The sequence below is a fragment of the Rhea americana genome, unplaced genomic scaffold (assembly GCF_003343005.1).
Source record: "Rhea americana isolate MKP2758 unplaced genomic scaffold, rheAme1 scaffold_166, whole genome shotgun sequence".
Classification (NCBI taxonomy): Eukaryota; Metazoa; Chordata; class Aves; order Rheiformes; family Rheidae; genus Rhea; species Rhea americana.
In genome coordinates this window covers 199,009-216,139 of record NW_028185772.1, presented here as the reverse complement: position 1 = coordinate 216,139, position 17,131 = coordinate 199,009, and the positions used below count along the sequence as shown (strand labels likewise).

Here is a 17,131-nt window from a genome sequence, read left to right as displayed (position 1 = left end):
CTGATAATCACTTAATGAAAATTATATTTTCACATAAATGAACATCTTACCTCATACATCACTTGTCCTGATGCCAAGCGTTTTCTGTCTCCAAATGCTAACTGCAACAGATGTAAACTCACAACATCACCTTCACTGAAATAGTATAAATAATGAAATTTGATTACAAAATTGTTTTATACTCCTCTGCAAAATTACTATTTTATTAGGTTTAGAGTGAAATTTTCCTTAATAGCATATTCTTGCTGGAAAAAAAAATATTTCTCAAACCACGACAATTGGTCACATTAAGATCTAAAACATACAGGAGATAATGTTGACATTGACAAATGCTCCAAGGACAAATGCTAGCCATATAATCTGAAAGCTTTAATGTGTTGCACTGACTAAAACTTGTTGGCAATAGTTCTTCACAGCTCTTGATCCAATCTGTATTAAATTCAAACCTAAGATTGTAGCTGAATTAAATAGCTTGCTCACACTGGAATAGAGAGATCTTGTTCCTTTTCCCTTGCCATAAAAACAATATTCCAGTTTCTCTCTTGCATACATCAGACTCTTCTACATACTGATTTGATTTATTAGCCCAGAAAGAAACCATCGATTTTTCTGTTCAGAGACAGTTTTCTGCCAGATGATCTGAACTGAGTCAGAGAGAATCCAAAGACTGCAAAGTTGGCGCATGTTAATCAGCAATACTGTGACCTCTTTCCTTTGGTGGCAGCAGGCTGCTAGACTGGCACAGCCTAAACTGTATGTTTAATGGTATCTTGATGCTATCAAACGCCATCATGGAAGTATCAAGCAAGTTATGAAGTAATCACCAAGAAATAATGAAAATAATTTCACAATGTAAGCACAAAAATATAGCCACTACTGCTTTGCCTTCTTTCAGAAACTCCGAATAAACCAGGAACTGCATGAAAACCAGGTTTCTAGTGACCTCACTGAAAATATAAGCACATAACTCTACAATGGCAATTGGAACAAATGCAAGATACAAAATCTCAAAGTCACAGTTCAAACTAAGAGGAAGTATATAAAACAGACAGAAAGATTCACTAGTGCTCAGATATAACAACACTGTGCACCTTGTTAAATCCTAAACTCAATAAAAAGGGACTACAATACAACTATGATGATAAATGTTTCCTTAGAGACTGACTTCTTAGAACTTTCAAACTACAAATAAAACAGAAAAAAAATTATTCTAGAAAAATATTCTTGAGGCCATTATTATTGTAACTGGAAGGTCCTTCTTCACATCTGCTAAGTCCTGCAAAAGCTGTATGGTAAGCATAACCCCTGCTGTATTAGAGAGTCCCCTACATGGCGAAATCTTCAGCAAAACTCTACCAGCTCTATAATTGTTACCAGCTCTAAAAAGCAAATACATTTTGCAGAACAGTACCCTTAGAAGTATTACTACTCATTTTTAGGAATCTGTCAGTGGTAGTTCTAAAATTAAAATGGAGTTCAGTCCTATATTTACAATTTTTAAGCTTGCCCAAGAAGGAAATAAAAAAACTGCACAGGCTCAAAAAGAGTAAACATGACATTACAGTCATCTTTAGATTTCATCAACAAACACTTTAATTAGTGAAAAATGTTATTATATAATCAGTTTCCTAATTAACAGAATAGGGCAAAAGGAATGGATTGAAAATTGTGTACTAAACAACTGGTTACACAGAGCTTTTAGTCACCTTTCTTGTGTAGACTGGACAGCCCACAAGTAACAACAATTGCGAGGATCATTTTCAGGTTCCTGGAAAGTAACAGTATAGACAGGAATCCTTCCTCCTTCAAGTTGAAAGTGGTACCTAAAAAAAGGGGGGAGAGAGGGGGAGAGGTGAGCCTACACACCCTGATTATTTGCATCATGCTAGGTATGCAAAAGCCACAGCTTTTCTTCTTTAGAAAATGCCTGACTTGAGAACTTAGAAAGCATTAATTATAAAAGATTTTTTACAATTCAGGAAATGGGTGGTAAGAAGCAAATGTAAGCCCAAATAAATGTAAAACAATGCATATTCAGGTTGATCTTATTTAATCCAGAATAATTTACTTAGCATCTTAATCCAGAAGGAGTAGAAGTGAATGCATAAAGAATCCTCTGAGAGAAGAGCAACTATATGCACATCTTCAAAGGACAGAAGTTACACTTCCATTTTAAACCCCAAAGGAGCAAGACAAGGAAGTGACTACTTTTTACGGAACAGTTGAGGTATAAGGAATTTATTGCCCATGAAATGCTAAAAAAATGGGTTTACATCCTCCTCTGCCAGAAGTGACTCAAACCAACCTCTTCTAAATGAATATTCCAATTGCCAAGCAAAAGATTGCTCCTGCTGCCATAGCTTACTTAAGTGCAGAATTTAAAACGTCAAATTTCTTCTGAACAAACCCAAAACAGTATCTAACAAACAGTTTCTTGTTTCTTCACTTGGACTATGTAGAAAAGCATTTTTTTTTCTAGACTTCTGAACTTTATTTGTAACTTCATAATCTTCTTTCTATTCCTGCCACCTACTTATTCCTCCATCATCTATTTACGCACCTACTAATTTCTGGTGAGTCACTGCAGGTTTGCTTAGTGAATCTCTAGCTGACCTTGGTCATAAATCTCAAGTGAGATTGTTCTTTGGCAGGTTTGAAATCATCCCCTAATCTTTCTATTGCCCATAAATTTACATGTCCCTATGCTAATCTCCAAATGTTCTAAGCAAACTTTCATTTAGGTTTGATGAGAACAAAGCGACAGGATGAACATCCTTGCCTTATAACTGGTCAATCTCCTATTTCAGTCAAGGCTGAAATGTAGGGAAAAATACCTTCTCAGGCCTTTATCAACTATGATTTTTCATGTCTCACTATTTCCATCCTGGACACTTTTAAGAATATTATCAGCAAAATTACATTACTAATGTATTGAAGCTTTGCAAGTTATGTCCTAATTGGAGTAAGTGGTATTGAAAAATAATTTAAAAAAATGTTTCTTCTAAATATATGTTTCCTCATTTCACTGAACACTGTAGATATAAGGAAATGAGACAGTTCCTTCTAACAGTTTTGTCACATTGTCTTTAACATAACTAGAAGCAGTATGTTTACCAACACTCCTCAATTCACTGGCACAATAAATAAGGAAAACAACCCTGGTTCATTGAGAAGAAGGTCCACTTTATGCAAGTGTCACTTAACAGTTATTTCAGAAGAGGATTTCTAAGTATTTCAAGATTAAACTCAAGAATTTCAATCCTTGGGAAAAAAAAAGTTATCCTTATTTTAACATATTTTCTTACACAAAAATTGAAATCCCTGCACTAACAGGCGTGAGCAGACGTAAAGGTCTACTTACTCTTTCTTCAAAGTTTTCATATTCCATAGTGACAGATAACCATCTGAGAAACCCACAACCAGCTGATTGCTTCTGCTTATATAGCATAAGGTTGATATTGCTGTTCCTGAAGGATTTTGTAATTGAAAACAGAGATGTCGCCCCTCTCTGATCACAGCTTCTCTTCTTTGCGGAATTTCAGCAGGAATTCCGGTGATAACTTCTAGGTCTACACACACAAAATCATGCAATAAAACAATGTGTTATTCTATTTAGGATGCATTTTAAACACTTCAAAATGACTCTATGCATGATCTAAATTCCACTGTCCCAGCAAAATATGCTCTTATTCAAGATTTCCATTTTTTATTTTCATTTCCTATTTATTCAAAGAACATAGGAACTCTCTGACTGGATCGACATTCTGCCCCATATTTTAAAACCAGGTATGAGTGTAACTATAATGGACAGATTCTTCTTGGACATTGGGCTTCATGACAAAGTCATTTGAAGTGGTATCAACTCATGGAACTGCTGCTGTAATAGCAGAACAGTGGCTACAAGCTGAATACAAAACTTAAAATTCCAACTTAAAAATCATGCATTTGGATGAATGAAATCTCTTTTTAAAGTATTCCTACAATTTGTCACAAGTCATTTAACAGAACAACATTCCCAAGAAATAGGATGCCTCTGGTTGACACATCTTCCTAATGGGCAGGTGCAATGATTCGGATAATAAAATTCCTAAACTTCACTGACAAGAACCATAATGGCTTAAGGATCTTGGAGGGAGGAGGGCATAAATTTATAAGCAGTATTAAATCACTTCCATCTTTAACCAACTTGGGCTCTATGATGTCAAATCATAACCTGTTATGAGCAGTCCTAAATGTCTGCATGCTATCATATTCAAAATGAGATACATACTCTTTATTTAGAAGACTCGAGTTATCTTACTTTCAAAATGAGTTTTGAGTTTAAAAACTGTAAACTCACCTGATGCATCTATTTCATTCTGACTGCAAGATAAATCATCCAAACAAAGGTCAACCAGAAGTATATGTCCAACATCTGTAACCACTGCTGCCACACCAAAGAGCCATCGCAGACTCTGGTGAAGATGTTGTGTGCTCACACTCGCTCCTCCATGATTAATTATGGGTTCTATAGCAGTTACCTACAGGAAAATTGTAAGTTAATACCTGAGCTGTTTGACAAGCTAAACAGAAATCTTTCAACAGTTAAGCCAGAATTAGCACATCAGAAACAAGAAAATAAATGCAGAATCATAAGATTTGAAAGAAAAGTACTATCTCCAATTACTTTAAGAAAATCAAATCCCTGTACAAAAATTACCATCTCAAATTTACTAGGATTTCTTAGTTATTTAATTGAATTAATTTCAACTTAGAGTGCTCTATTGTTGCAGATTAGCAATTTAGTTTCCTACTTAAGAAAAACAATTAATACTAATACAACTTTAAAATTAATTATATGTAAAAAAAACTTCATGATATCTAAGAGACTTGCAACTTAACGTAGTTCTCCTTTTGCTCACAGCCCATCAGTGCCATGATAGTTCATGCCTTCTTTGCCAAACTTGTATTAGGTCAAATCATGGCTTTAAGTCAGAAAAGGCACTAATGCAGTTGCCTGGCAGACATATCATTTCTACAGAATTGAAATATTTCCAGCAAGTGTTGAAGACGGATACTGGCTTATTAAGCTTGATATTGTCCCCCACAGAGATTAAAATAACTACCAGATTAAGTTAAAAAGAAAATATTGAATACACATCAGTTCTTTTGCATACATTAATTAAAAAAAAAGGTAAAAAAAAGAGCCAGCCTAAAACAACAACAAAAGAATGGCAGCTTGTTAGATAAAAAGTTAACTAACCAAATAAGAAGTGCATTCTACTCCTCAATGTTCAAAATAGTCTGCATGCAACTATTTTGAACTATTTTACACTAAAGCAAAACATTTCAGCATCTATGACATCCCAGGACAATGCTGACAGCAGAGCAGCAGAGATAAAACCAAAGACTACTGCACTAAAGCCATACGAAGGAAGAACACGGGCTATCATTTCATCTTCATATGAAAGTAAAGCATTGTAACACAACGCAACTAGCAGAAAATTTTACATCAAAAGAGGTGAGCATCACAAGGTAGTCTCTTCCTGCATTTGTTTTTTTCAGAGGTGGGAAAAAAAATAACCAAATCCCTAAGCCCCACAGTTCTCAATTTACCCTTCATCTTGCTCACAGTAATGATCTCGGACATGTCTATACTAACCTAGATTATTTCATTTTGTTTCAGATTTCCTACAAATCAAATTTCTCATCTATCCTGCTACTCCAAGGATTATCAAAAACTTTCTGATTATCCAAATTCTTGCTGCTCCAAGTCTTGATGACTTATTAGGAGAAGAGATATACAGCACGCCTTGCATTGCAAAATCATCCAATCTATAAGTGTTGCTTCTAATTTCTTTTTCTTTGGACAGATTTTTTTCCATTGTTCAACCGGTTCCAAATTAATCTTTTTGGCTTTTGCAAATATAATTTTCTAAAAGTGTTTCTTGGTTTTAACACTTCAATTTTCAATGTAGAAGCTCCTGAAACAGCATATTTTTCCACTGTGTTATGCACTTGCTTTTCATATTCTCCTACACCACTGCCAACTCATTCTGGGAACAAACAAAGAAAACTTTTCTCAGCTCACTGAATCTGAATGCTATCTTTCAGCCTCCTCAGTATAAATCAGGAAAAAAAGTGAAAATACTTTTCAATAGTTTTGAAAAGTGGGAACATCATAAAGCAGTTTAATATAACTAATGTTTCCAATTTAGAGTTGCTTTTACTAGAATTTATTGCAAGTAATATTGCAGTAACATACTCAAATTTCCACTTCATTTTGCATGAGCATTCCATAGCAATTAGGGATGTTCCATTAAAAAAAAAAATCCAGGTTTGTTGGCTTTTTTTTGAACTCATTCATTGACATTCTGATTGACTTACTGCCTACTCTTACAACTAAAATGTAGTCACATTTTCACAATAACTACCCTGTGTTAATATATTAATGGTTTGGCACCTTCAGCCAGAGTTACTCTAAGTTATTGTTAACCTGTACAGCTTAACTGACTCCAGAAGATATACCTGTAGGGAATATAGTCCATAAATTAAAGTGCTCATTAAAGTCTTCAAAAATAAACGACACAAACTGCAGAAAATGAAGCTAAGAATAGATCCACATTTTACTTTTAAAATTAATCAGTGTGAAAAATCACAGAAACATTTAGGTAGAATTAAAACACCAAGTCATACATTATATAACATGCAAATATGAGCTACAGAATAATTAAATTCAAAAGAAATGGAGAGTGGGCAAGCTTAAGTTTCACCTACTTGTTTTTGTTTATCCTTACTCCAATTCACAACTCCAAACTTATACTCCAATTAGCAACACCCATGTCCACGCTAATCTAACTAATATAATAGTAAAAAAAAATAGGAACCAAAATGAAAGCAACAAACCAAATATGCTTGTAATTCAAGAGCATTCAGGGCAGAACAGTAAAAATTCAGATATGGCTTTACTCCATAATTTGTGCTATTTATCACAGAACAGCCAGTTTTTCCTCCCCTCACATTTTCTCCTGAATTACTTTTTGTGCTATAGAAGAACTCTCTAACACAATTGATACTTATAACCATACTCTTTTTCAAAAAAGAATGCAGACAATGAGACTAAGTGGTACTACATTATTTGAGTTTATATGTTAGAAAAAGTAGAGAAAATAGTATTACATCAGTGTACCTTGCCTATACAAAAAGAATATTCAATGAGCACAAATTCAAATAGACAACTAGGGAAGAGAGGACCTGGAACCACTGTAACTGAGATGCAGACGTAGAAAAACATTCAAATAGGGAAGCTAAAGTTTAAGACAGAACTAATAAAAGCCATCGACTCAGTAAAAAATATCAAACAGATAACCTATTTGTGAGATTTTTAAAATGTCCCATATCAAAGATGATTCCTTTTTGGCTTAATAGACTCTAATCTTAGATGCTAATCATAAACCCTAAAATTACTTTAAAGAAGCTTCAATTTGGATTGCAAGCCAGTCTCTCAACAATCTGTCAAATAACTCACTTGCTAAATGCTCTTTTCTGTATCCTAAACCAACACAAAAATACATTCTGTTCCAGAGTCATCTATTTGCTAGTTTGAGCCAAGGGAATGTATGTTTTAAGTCTTTTACAACACAACAATTGTGGAAATTTAAAATATTTTAAAGACTTTTTTGACAGAAACTAACCATCCAGGAAACGTGTATTACAGACACTACAAAGCAATTTTTTTTTCTTTTTCATTCTCAACATAAAAAGCTATTTTTCAATGTATTTTTAATGGAATTAGAGTATTAGGAAACCACATAGTCTCCAGTAAAACCAGAAAACTTGTTTTACTATGAATATGTCTCAAAAAAATAATTTGAGACATTAAATCGAAGATACTTACATCAAGACCTTCTTGACCGGATCCTGTGAAGTAACAGTACGTTAATGCAGTATAGACAGAAAAAAAATCCTCTCTTACCAAATAAATCCTTCCTATAAAACAATGCTCTGAAACTTTTCTTGAAACGGGATTACATGGCATAACAAGATAAAAGCATCATTTCTCAGATTAAGAAGCACATACCCTTCCTGGAAGAACAACTGCTTTAACCACTCTTGATATTCCAAGGTCATACAGACAGAGAACGCTTCCTTCTGCTTCTTCCAACCCAACTAGTAATCCAGTTCTCTTCTGCCAGGAAAACTCCTTTACCACCAGAACAGTGGGAGGCTGCTCATTTACTCCACTGAAACGATATGCAGAGAGCCGCTCTCCTGTCACAGAGTTCACTACTTCAAGTTGAGGACCACATACCAACCACGCTAGGCCATTTCTCCCTAGAAGAAAAGGAAGAAAGCTGGTTGAAGCGTATTTCAAGTAGAAAAGACATTATCCCTTTTCTGCAATAAAAATACTCACAACCCAGCAGAGGAAGGCTGACTTAACTAATTCTCATCAATTATTTAAAACCACCCATTGAAATCCTCAGTCAATAGACCTTACAATTAACAACCTCATTACTTTGTATTTGTATTTGTCTTCCTTGCACTGAGAAAGGGTTTTGATTGTTTGGAATAAAGTTTGCAATGTACTAAGCCATAATCTCCACACCATATTTGGTTTGTTTTATTAAAAAGATCCAAACATGTACAGGAATAAAGTCTTAAGAAGTATTTTTCAAATATAATGAATAACAAATCAGTTCTGGTTTACTAATTTCATTGGGCATATGTCTACTTTGGGTAGGGAATTGGGTGAATTGAGCTTAAAACGGGCACTGCATTAGTAAATTAAAACATTTACATATACTGACTCCATAAAGAATTAAAAAATTATTTTATTTCATGGATCTACATTAAGCTCAAAGAAAATATTAACTGTATTACTGCATTTAAGACCAGGCAGATTCTACCTGGTCTTAACAGATGCCCAGAAATCCAGCTGCACATCCAGCTCTTTTCAGATCATTTGGCAAGTCAAGAATCTAATCCACTCAGCTACTTCAGAAACTCTCACTGGATACTCATCTGCATCCTGTTAAACACTTTGGAGTTATGGCTGCAGTGCTTAACAGTCTTATACTCTCCCTTCTGTTCTTACTCAGGTTGGAAAAGAAAGTAAAGCTCCTCTGTAATACTGCACAAGAACTAAAGTATTTCTGCATATGACATCATGATGATCACAAGGCTTGAGCTGGTGCTAATATGGTCCAAGACAACACTATTAGCTTTTGAAAAAATGTCTTTTAGTTAATTAAAATTTGAAAAGGCTTCACTGATTCAGCATGGTTTAAAGTAAATGCTTTTAATAGCACAAGAGTGGTTTAGTCTTTACTGTAGACTGCTGTAGTTTCAAAGTTTAATTATGTTAATGTTTTAACAATAGCATTTTTAATAGTTAAAACATCCTTTTAATTCTCTCTCAATCTGGTGCTTCTCAACAGCACCAACCTGATAGAGCTGGTAATACTTACCAGCTTTAGGTAATCTCCAGGCAAGAATGTCTTCATGTCAAGACCAAGATCAAAATTTAAAGGAAAAGGCTCACCTCCAGAAAACTTCCCACGAAGTACAGAATCTAGGATTATCTCATCTTCCCCAAGTGCCTGAATAGTCACCTCTGGAAACTGCAGGAGACTGCTCGTTACCTGAGCTGTTAGGTCTCGCATTCTTCACTGGAAATAAACAAACAGTGAAAAAAATAAATTCATTCTAGGCATAAAGATTTTTGAGATTTATAGGAGTTTAATCAATATTCAGTGCACAATTTCCCATACATCACCTGTAGCTCCTTTTCTTTGTAATCAATGGCATTTAGATGTTTCTCCATACATCTTACCCCAAATATACATCCATCAACATATAATTCTGACAACAGAAAATAGCTTATGTTTTCAGAGGCTCAATCTTTTGATTAGTAGCAGGATAAATAACTGAATTTCTATCTTCTCTACGCGTAAAGAAAGAGCATTCCTCTTTTGCTGGTAGAGAAAGGATGAAAGAAAAGGAGGAGGAAGTGAAGAAATAAAGACGGAACCTTATTAATAAAAGGATTTTCTAAAACGTGTTTCAAAATATTTGAATCCCTTCACCCATTTCAGTCCTACACTCCTTATTTGAGTTTCCTGTACAATTTGAGATACTAACAACTAAAACATGCTCTTTATTTACATTATCTGTCAAATATGAGTTCCCATTCTTGCAGCAACTATGGTGAACTTGGGCAAGAGCATTCAGGTTATTTCTTAACCTCACAACAGAGCAAAGGGAGGACCGTTTGCTTTTCTGACGCTTGAGAGATCTCTTACCACTTACTGTGGTAAGTGATGCACAGGTATTGACAGGTAAGTGAAAAAAAAAAAAAAAACAAAAAAAAAAACACACTGAGCTGAAGTCTACTCCTGCTGGCTAGTAAAACAGAATCTTGAAAAGTCTTATTTAAAAGGCTTTTCAGTAAGTTTTTATTTGTCCTTTCCCTCCATTTTATACTTATATTTTTGTCAATTATCTTCTAGCAAATTTCATGCATTACTAATCATTTGTATCTTGTTCACTTTTTGCTTATCCAGTTGAATGAAGAGATACTAAGTGTATAACTATCTTCATTTTGATTTTTTCCAGAAAACACACTGCTACTTTTTACACTACAAGCAATATAGATTTTTACAGTTTATCAATTAGAAAGTATTTTTCCATACACTTGTAATGCACATGTAATCACGCAACATTATAAAACATTATTCTTTTTATACGTAAATCCTCTTATCTCATTCCCTTCCTTCTACCTGACTTTCCTTACCACATCTCTGCAATATTTCATAAAAATTTAAAGTCCTTTAAAAAAAGTCTTTACACATCTACAGGAGTGCCACAGAGTTCACATTTCAGTGTGTCAAGACAGGGCTTTTGTGGGAAAACTTTAAAGCTTGATGTACAAAATTGGAGATAAATAGGTGACTAAGAGATAATCCATACACATGGAAATATACACTACTTCACATAAAAGTTTTGCAAGTTCTGTGACTTATTATAAAAGCCTCTGGAAGACAAGATATATTTAATTATCTTGTTAAAATGGCGTGGCTTCCTTCATGAAATCTCAAAAGGAAGACATAAGTATAAGCAGTTCACTATTTCTAGGTGTTGATCTGATCCAGCCATCAAACTCTTATACTATGCTACAAAGTGGTACAGAGGCCATTTAAATGTACACGCAAACTTATATAGCACTGAATGCAACATATACACTTCCGTGCATATAAAGTTTTATGATTGTTTCTTCCAACATGCACTAACAATATGGTTTCCCTACAATTTACAAAGTTACTACCGGTTCTGAAGACTAGGCTCTAGCAATAAAACAGTCATTAAAAGGAAAACAACTGCTTATAAATAATTTAATCATTTATATAGTGTAATTTATATAAATTGTTCTTCTTTTGTTGAGAAAGATCATGCTACAAGCTGAGCACTGGAATCCACTATACTTCCAAGTCATAAGAACTCTATCTGAAAATAGGTTAAAGTTTCACTATCTTCTGCCAGCATCAAAACAACTAACGTGTGAAACAAAGGAAGTGTAATTCAGGTTCTCACACTAAGAACAAGTCAACATTTCTAAAAAACTGCTGCCGGCTGCAGGGCAGGACACTGCTACCGTCAGCCAGCCAGACCACTCTGGATCTATTGTTTCCTCTGCCAGCATTCGCAATCACCGCAGATGAAGTTCCAAATGAGATAACAAATTATTTGCAATAGTTAGGCTGGGTTTTCCTTTTGGTAACTGTCATTTTGAAATAATAATGAGATGAACATTTGTACACATGATGACTAGAGAGTAAAAAGCTCCACATTTTTACCAGCAGTCTGACCTAGCACAGTTGTAATGATTTAATAATTATGTTTTATGAATAAGCCATAATGCCAAATACTAACAGAAATAATTATGTTTTATGAATAAGCCATAATGCCAAATACTAACAGAAATATTTGGTGAATAGCACACTGTAAATGCCTTTAGCAGCCAGCTGTTTCGATAGGTGCCTTTAGCACCACTGTGATGTTGAATGAGAAAAAGGAGTGGTCATTCCTACATTCCTCCTATATTTCACAGGAGGAAAAATTCCAGAGGAGAAAGAACAAGATAGCCAGGTAATATATCTGAAAGAGCAGAAAAAGGAGGCAACCAAGCAGAAAATTCATATTCAAGATAAGTGCAGGATAAAGCAATAGGGATATACTGTGTAACAAACAAAAAGGACCACTCAGCAGAGCACATGCAGAAGGAGAGAAATGGAACAGATGGGAGCAGGAGATAAAATAAATACCAAAAGTAGACTATGCCATTAGCAGCAGCAATCAAACAACTCCCCCCCTCCAAAAAAAAAAAAAAAAAAAAAAAAAAAAAAAAAAAAAAAAAAAAAAAACACAAAACAGAAAAACATCCTGACTAGAAAAACTCAAAATTAAGAAAACTCGCCCAAAATATTTCTCATTTAACACAACTTAATGTGTTCTTATGCCTTTCTTATTTTCTTTCTGCCAACCGCTACTGTTTTTATGGGACAGGCAAGATAAGGAGATAAATGGAAAAGAAAAGAATCTGAAACATGCGATTGCTGTTCAAAGTCCCAGTGTCCATCAGAGATGTCATCTCCAAAATCTTAACTGATTTCTAAGATTCTGACTATGCCAAACAAACACCTCTTCATTGTTTATGTTGTATCTGGCAATCACTTTACGGTCTAACTGACAATCTTCTGGAAAATAAGTTGCCTGCTCTGAGAGAGATCACTTTTTTTTCCCCTGCTAATTCCAGCAGGAATTAGCAATGACAAAAGCTGAAAAAGAACATAAAACATAAAACACAGAAGTGAGATGATGCAGCAGCAAGCAGTGAACCAGACCAGAGCCAATTCGATGGCATTCTTGTGCTTACAATCAAAGAACAGAAAAGCCTTCCAGAATATTTTTTACTGTTTCTTCAAATGAATAACAAAATAGCCAATTTTTAAATTTTCTATTCATCTATGCTCCTTTAAGGGAAACACTGATTTTTGACAATATTTAATAAAGAAGTAGAGTGTAGAAAATAATGTGAAATTCAGAAAAGAACATATGGTCATAGCGAAAAAAATAAAGCTTTTTTTTTTGTAAATAAGTGCTGAGGCATCTAAAATCCAAGTGTATGTGATGAAAAAAAGTACTTCGGGATTACTAATACGCTATTTTACAGTAGCAGCAAGATGGTTTTAAGAAAAAGAGCCAACAAGAAGCTTTCAGTGGAGTAGATTTGCTATCAAGGATGTTCAAGTATGCTTCTTAAGTGCACGCTCTCAGTGAGATTTCAAATACAGTTCCAGAGTCATCCTTCCTTTGCTACTGCCTACCTGGACAGGGCAAGTGCACACTTGCAAGGAGAAGTCTGATCTTTGTGCAGCCAAACCAGAAATTAAATTTTAAGATACTGTTGTGAGGAGATTTGGGATAAAAAAAAAAAAAAAAAAAACACCCAAACAACACAGCAAACCAGAAACAGTTCTCTGGTGGAGAGCTCCCACCTTGACACAGTCTAGTCCTGTCTAAGTTACGGATCAAATGTGTCACGGGTTCTAGTATTCAGGCCATTGTGCTAGGCAGAACCATGAAGTAGGCAACACTCCAACACCAGGACCATTCCTGTAACTCTAAATTTAAACATACTGCAGTTACATTAACTGAAACGTAAGTATATCAAAGTGCAAGAAAGTGCACCAGAGCATCAGCCATGTCCAGCTTTTCTCTAGTAAGCTAACAGGCATTTCGCATGCTTCTTCTAGACGTCTGGCTTGACAATACGGAACAAGGACATACAAACTCCATAACAAATCATGAACAGTATTTATTGATCTAGTTATTAGGATGTTTTACTTGCATCATTCTACTAAGCTAAACAAAAGACTACTGGGAAACCAAAAAAAGGAAAAACACTTGCTCAGAAAAATCCTGTGACCCCATCCTGAAATGGGTTAAAAGCATGAAGCCTCTCATTTCAGATGATATATCCATCACTAACTGCATTTCTGCTTTCTTTGAAAATAATGACGATAATCATATTCGTATTTCTGTCTGTTAAAAATCAGAGAGGTGTGAAATGCTTACTCCATGTTCATGAGTAAACTGGAACAGAACCTTTCAGTGGTATCCCTGTACCAAAGGGATCTGTGTGCAAGTTGCCAAAACTACCATTCCTTCTTCATCCAAGGTACTTATGACTTACAAACATCACAAATTATTTCTGAAGAAACAAGTCCAAGTCTGATGATGGTTATTTTGGATCAACACACTCTAGGAAAAACATTCTAGAAATTGTATGTTCTAGCAAAACTGTATATAGACAAGGCAAGAGTTGTGGGAATAAATTTTGACTGATACAAATACATGAAAATCAGCTTCAAAGACAAAACCTTTTTGGCTTACTGAAGAAAAAAAAAACAAATATAGGGCCAGTTACATGCAGCTGAAGGTATGATTTCATAAAGCATGGTAAGTTCACTGCCACCAAAAGAGAGGCCTAGGGGCCTTGCTACCACCTCCCATTTCTCCATCTGCTCCTTTGTCCAAGCACTGCATTCCTGTAGCTTACCTTGCATTGATCTGATCACTTTGCAGACCACTTTATGAGCCAAGTTAACTCTCTAAATAGGAAGGAAATTAACCTAGACAAGTGAATGGTTTCTGTCAGATTAGAGAGTTAAACCGGTTCCCAGAGAGGTCTGATGTTCGCAGAAGAAAGCAGGCACAACAGTGCAGGTGGAACAGAGGGAATTAAGCCATCTCTATTTTGTGGCAGTAAACTGTTACACTGGCTCACATGCCTGTGAAACTACACACAGTTTGCAAAGAGAGCTAGAAACACTTTCCTTTTAAAAAATACAGATCAAGGATTTTTTAATATATAATGTATATCAAGACATAAATGGTTTGTTTTTTAACTCACTCTTTCATGTAGAGGCTCACTATCACGATGAGAATGTCACTGAGAAAGGCTGCAGTTGACAGCCATCATTCTTTCATTCAGTCAGATGTGCAAGCTAAAGTAATTGCACGGAAGAGTTAGTTGGTGATCTGAGAATGGATTTGGACACAGAATCATGCTTATTCAGGTCACGTTTTCAAAGGAAGTAAGTGGAAAGCAACCAAATAAAAGAAGTGAAAGAAAAACAGTATTTTTTTTWWAAAAAAAACAGCTTATTTTGTTAGATAACAGGTATAGATGATAAGTATGGAATTATTTGAATTACTGGTAATGACTGGTTCCATGACATTTTCTTCAGAAAAATAGGAAGTAACTCACAACTACAGAAGGAGCAGTAGAATTTAAGACACCTCCTGCACTTTAGTAGTCAGGTTCAGTGAATTAAAATTTTGCCATGTTTTACTCCAGCAGAAAGACTAAAATAAGCAGGTGATTTAGTGAGTAGTACTTGATTATTTTTCCCCACTTCTGCAGAGAGAGAGAAAAAACGATGTTTTAGCAAAACCCCTTTAATCCAAACCATAAATTTTAGTCCAAAGGAAAAAAAAAAAAGCCAATAGCATAACAGAAGTGATCTGCATCAGAATGCAAGAACCAGGCTTATTTCACTAAAATGCAGCCAACAGATTGCCTTACAGAATGTTTGGATGTTCCACAAACTCTCAGAGAAGCGAAAATGAACAGCAGAAAATGAGAAAGAAAAAGAATTTCAGCTCCCATCCATCAACCACCCAGCCATCAACAGCTAAGAACCTGTATCTGACACAGACCATAGATTTGATCTTCTTTTAAACACAAGAACAAAAACAAAAATCAAACAGAATTTGACACTAGAGCCAAGTCTACCCAACCAGTTCTCACAGTTATTCTCTAACATGACTATGCTTTTATTCAAGAGTTGCAATCCCTAATGTGGCTAAGCTAGCAGTTCCTCAAGTCAGTGCTAAAACGCTCTTTCTTGTATGACATGGTATGGCTAGGGTAGGCAGATGCAGATGTTAACTTTCTTGGCACCAAACCCAGCCTGGCTGATGTCTACTACTGCTAGGTAGTAGTTAACAGGGCATCTCCAGCGTAACATCAAGGTATGCCATCACATGGCCTTCCCAGCATAGGAGTCTGAAACATACTTCACGAGTAGTAATCTGTCAGGCTGAACTACAAAAACATTTGCAACACATACAATAGTCCACAGTTTCTGTTGCTTTCTCCTATCAATTTAGTTTAAGCATTCTGTCTACCACACAAATGAAACACCACCAAAGGTCTGTCACTATTATTTCTCTAGTATCACATCTGACAGCTTACTAGGTAGAAGACTGAAATTAATAGAAGCCTAATGAGGTTCATTTCACTGTTTTAGAAAAGCAATTCCAAGGCAAATAAACGCAGCAAAATGAGTTGATGCAATAAGTGAATGAGGAGCTGTCCTCAGCAAAACAGGATACAGCACTGCGTGCCTGCCCATACGCCTATGACAGCTACCAGCCAAGACTGATACAATCGTCTAGATTGATGAGTCTAAGAAAAAAATCATTTGAACCACCCTACTTCACTATATGCCCTAAATGGGATTTGGTGTTCCTAAGACAATTACGTTCCCTGATTTTGCGTAATTCTACCAAACATTATCAGGCAATAGTTAATAGACCTGAAAGACTAACACTGTGCTCCAGACCGGCAGTCACGGTTTACTAAGGAAGAAATCAAGCTACTTTTGTTAAGTCAGCAACTCTGCAGCACCGTACATGCTTCATACAAAAATTAAGAGCCCTAGAAACGCTCAGTAACACGCAAGAGAAAGTTGGGCTGGCCACAGAAGGAGGAAAGGCTGGTCCCCCAAACCCTCAGCAGAGGCCGGGGAGACCTACAAAACGCACTCGACCTCTGTAAAACTGTGCTCGCCCCATTAAACCCCGTCCTCTTCCCGCGATCCCCGCTCTATGCGGACAACGAAACATCCCGCCTCCTCCTGGAAAACAAGACAGAAGGGGGGCAAAAAAAACCCTCCCCAAACCCACCGAAAGACCGAGACGCCGAGAGGTGCGGGCAGGCGGGGACGCTGCCGGCCACAGTCGGCCCATCTCCCACGCCCCCGGCCCCTGCCTGCCGCCTCCCGCCGCGGAGCCTCGCGCACCG

General features: G+C 35.9%; 1 protein-coding gene across 1 annotated transcript in view; it reads right to left on the bottom strand.

The window, feature by feature from the left end:
* The window catches only part of AHCTF1 (AT-hook containing transcription factor 1), a 51,348-nt gene extending 36,306 nt beyond the window's left edge, over positions 1–15,042 (bottom strand). The window contains exons 1-7 of the mRNA XM_085300584.1: positions 14,954–15,042; positions 9,524–9,650; positions 8,060–8,313; positions 4,340–4,520; positions 3,362–3,569; positions 1,707–1,823; positions 51–135 (exon numbers count right to left, since the gene is read on the bottom strand). Of these exons, the coding sequence (XP_085156710.1) occupies positions 51–135; positions 1,707–1,823; positions 3,362–3,569; positions 4,340–4,520; positions 8,060–8,313; positions 9,524–9,644 (966 nt within the window). The 5' untranslated portion in view covers positions 9,645–9,650; positions 14,954–15,042. The remainder of the gene's footprint in view (positions 1–50; positions 136–1,706; positions 1,824–3,361; positions 3,570–4,339; positions 4,521–8,059; positions 8,314–9,523; positions 9,651–14,953) is intronic.
* Between the last annotated feature and the right edge of the window lie 2,089 nt (positions 15,043–17,131).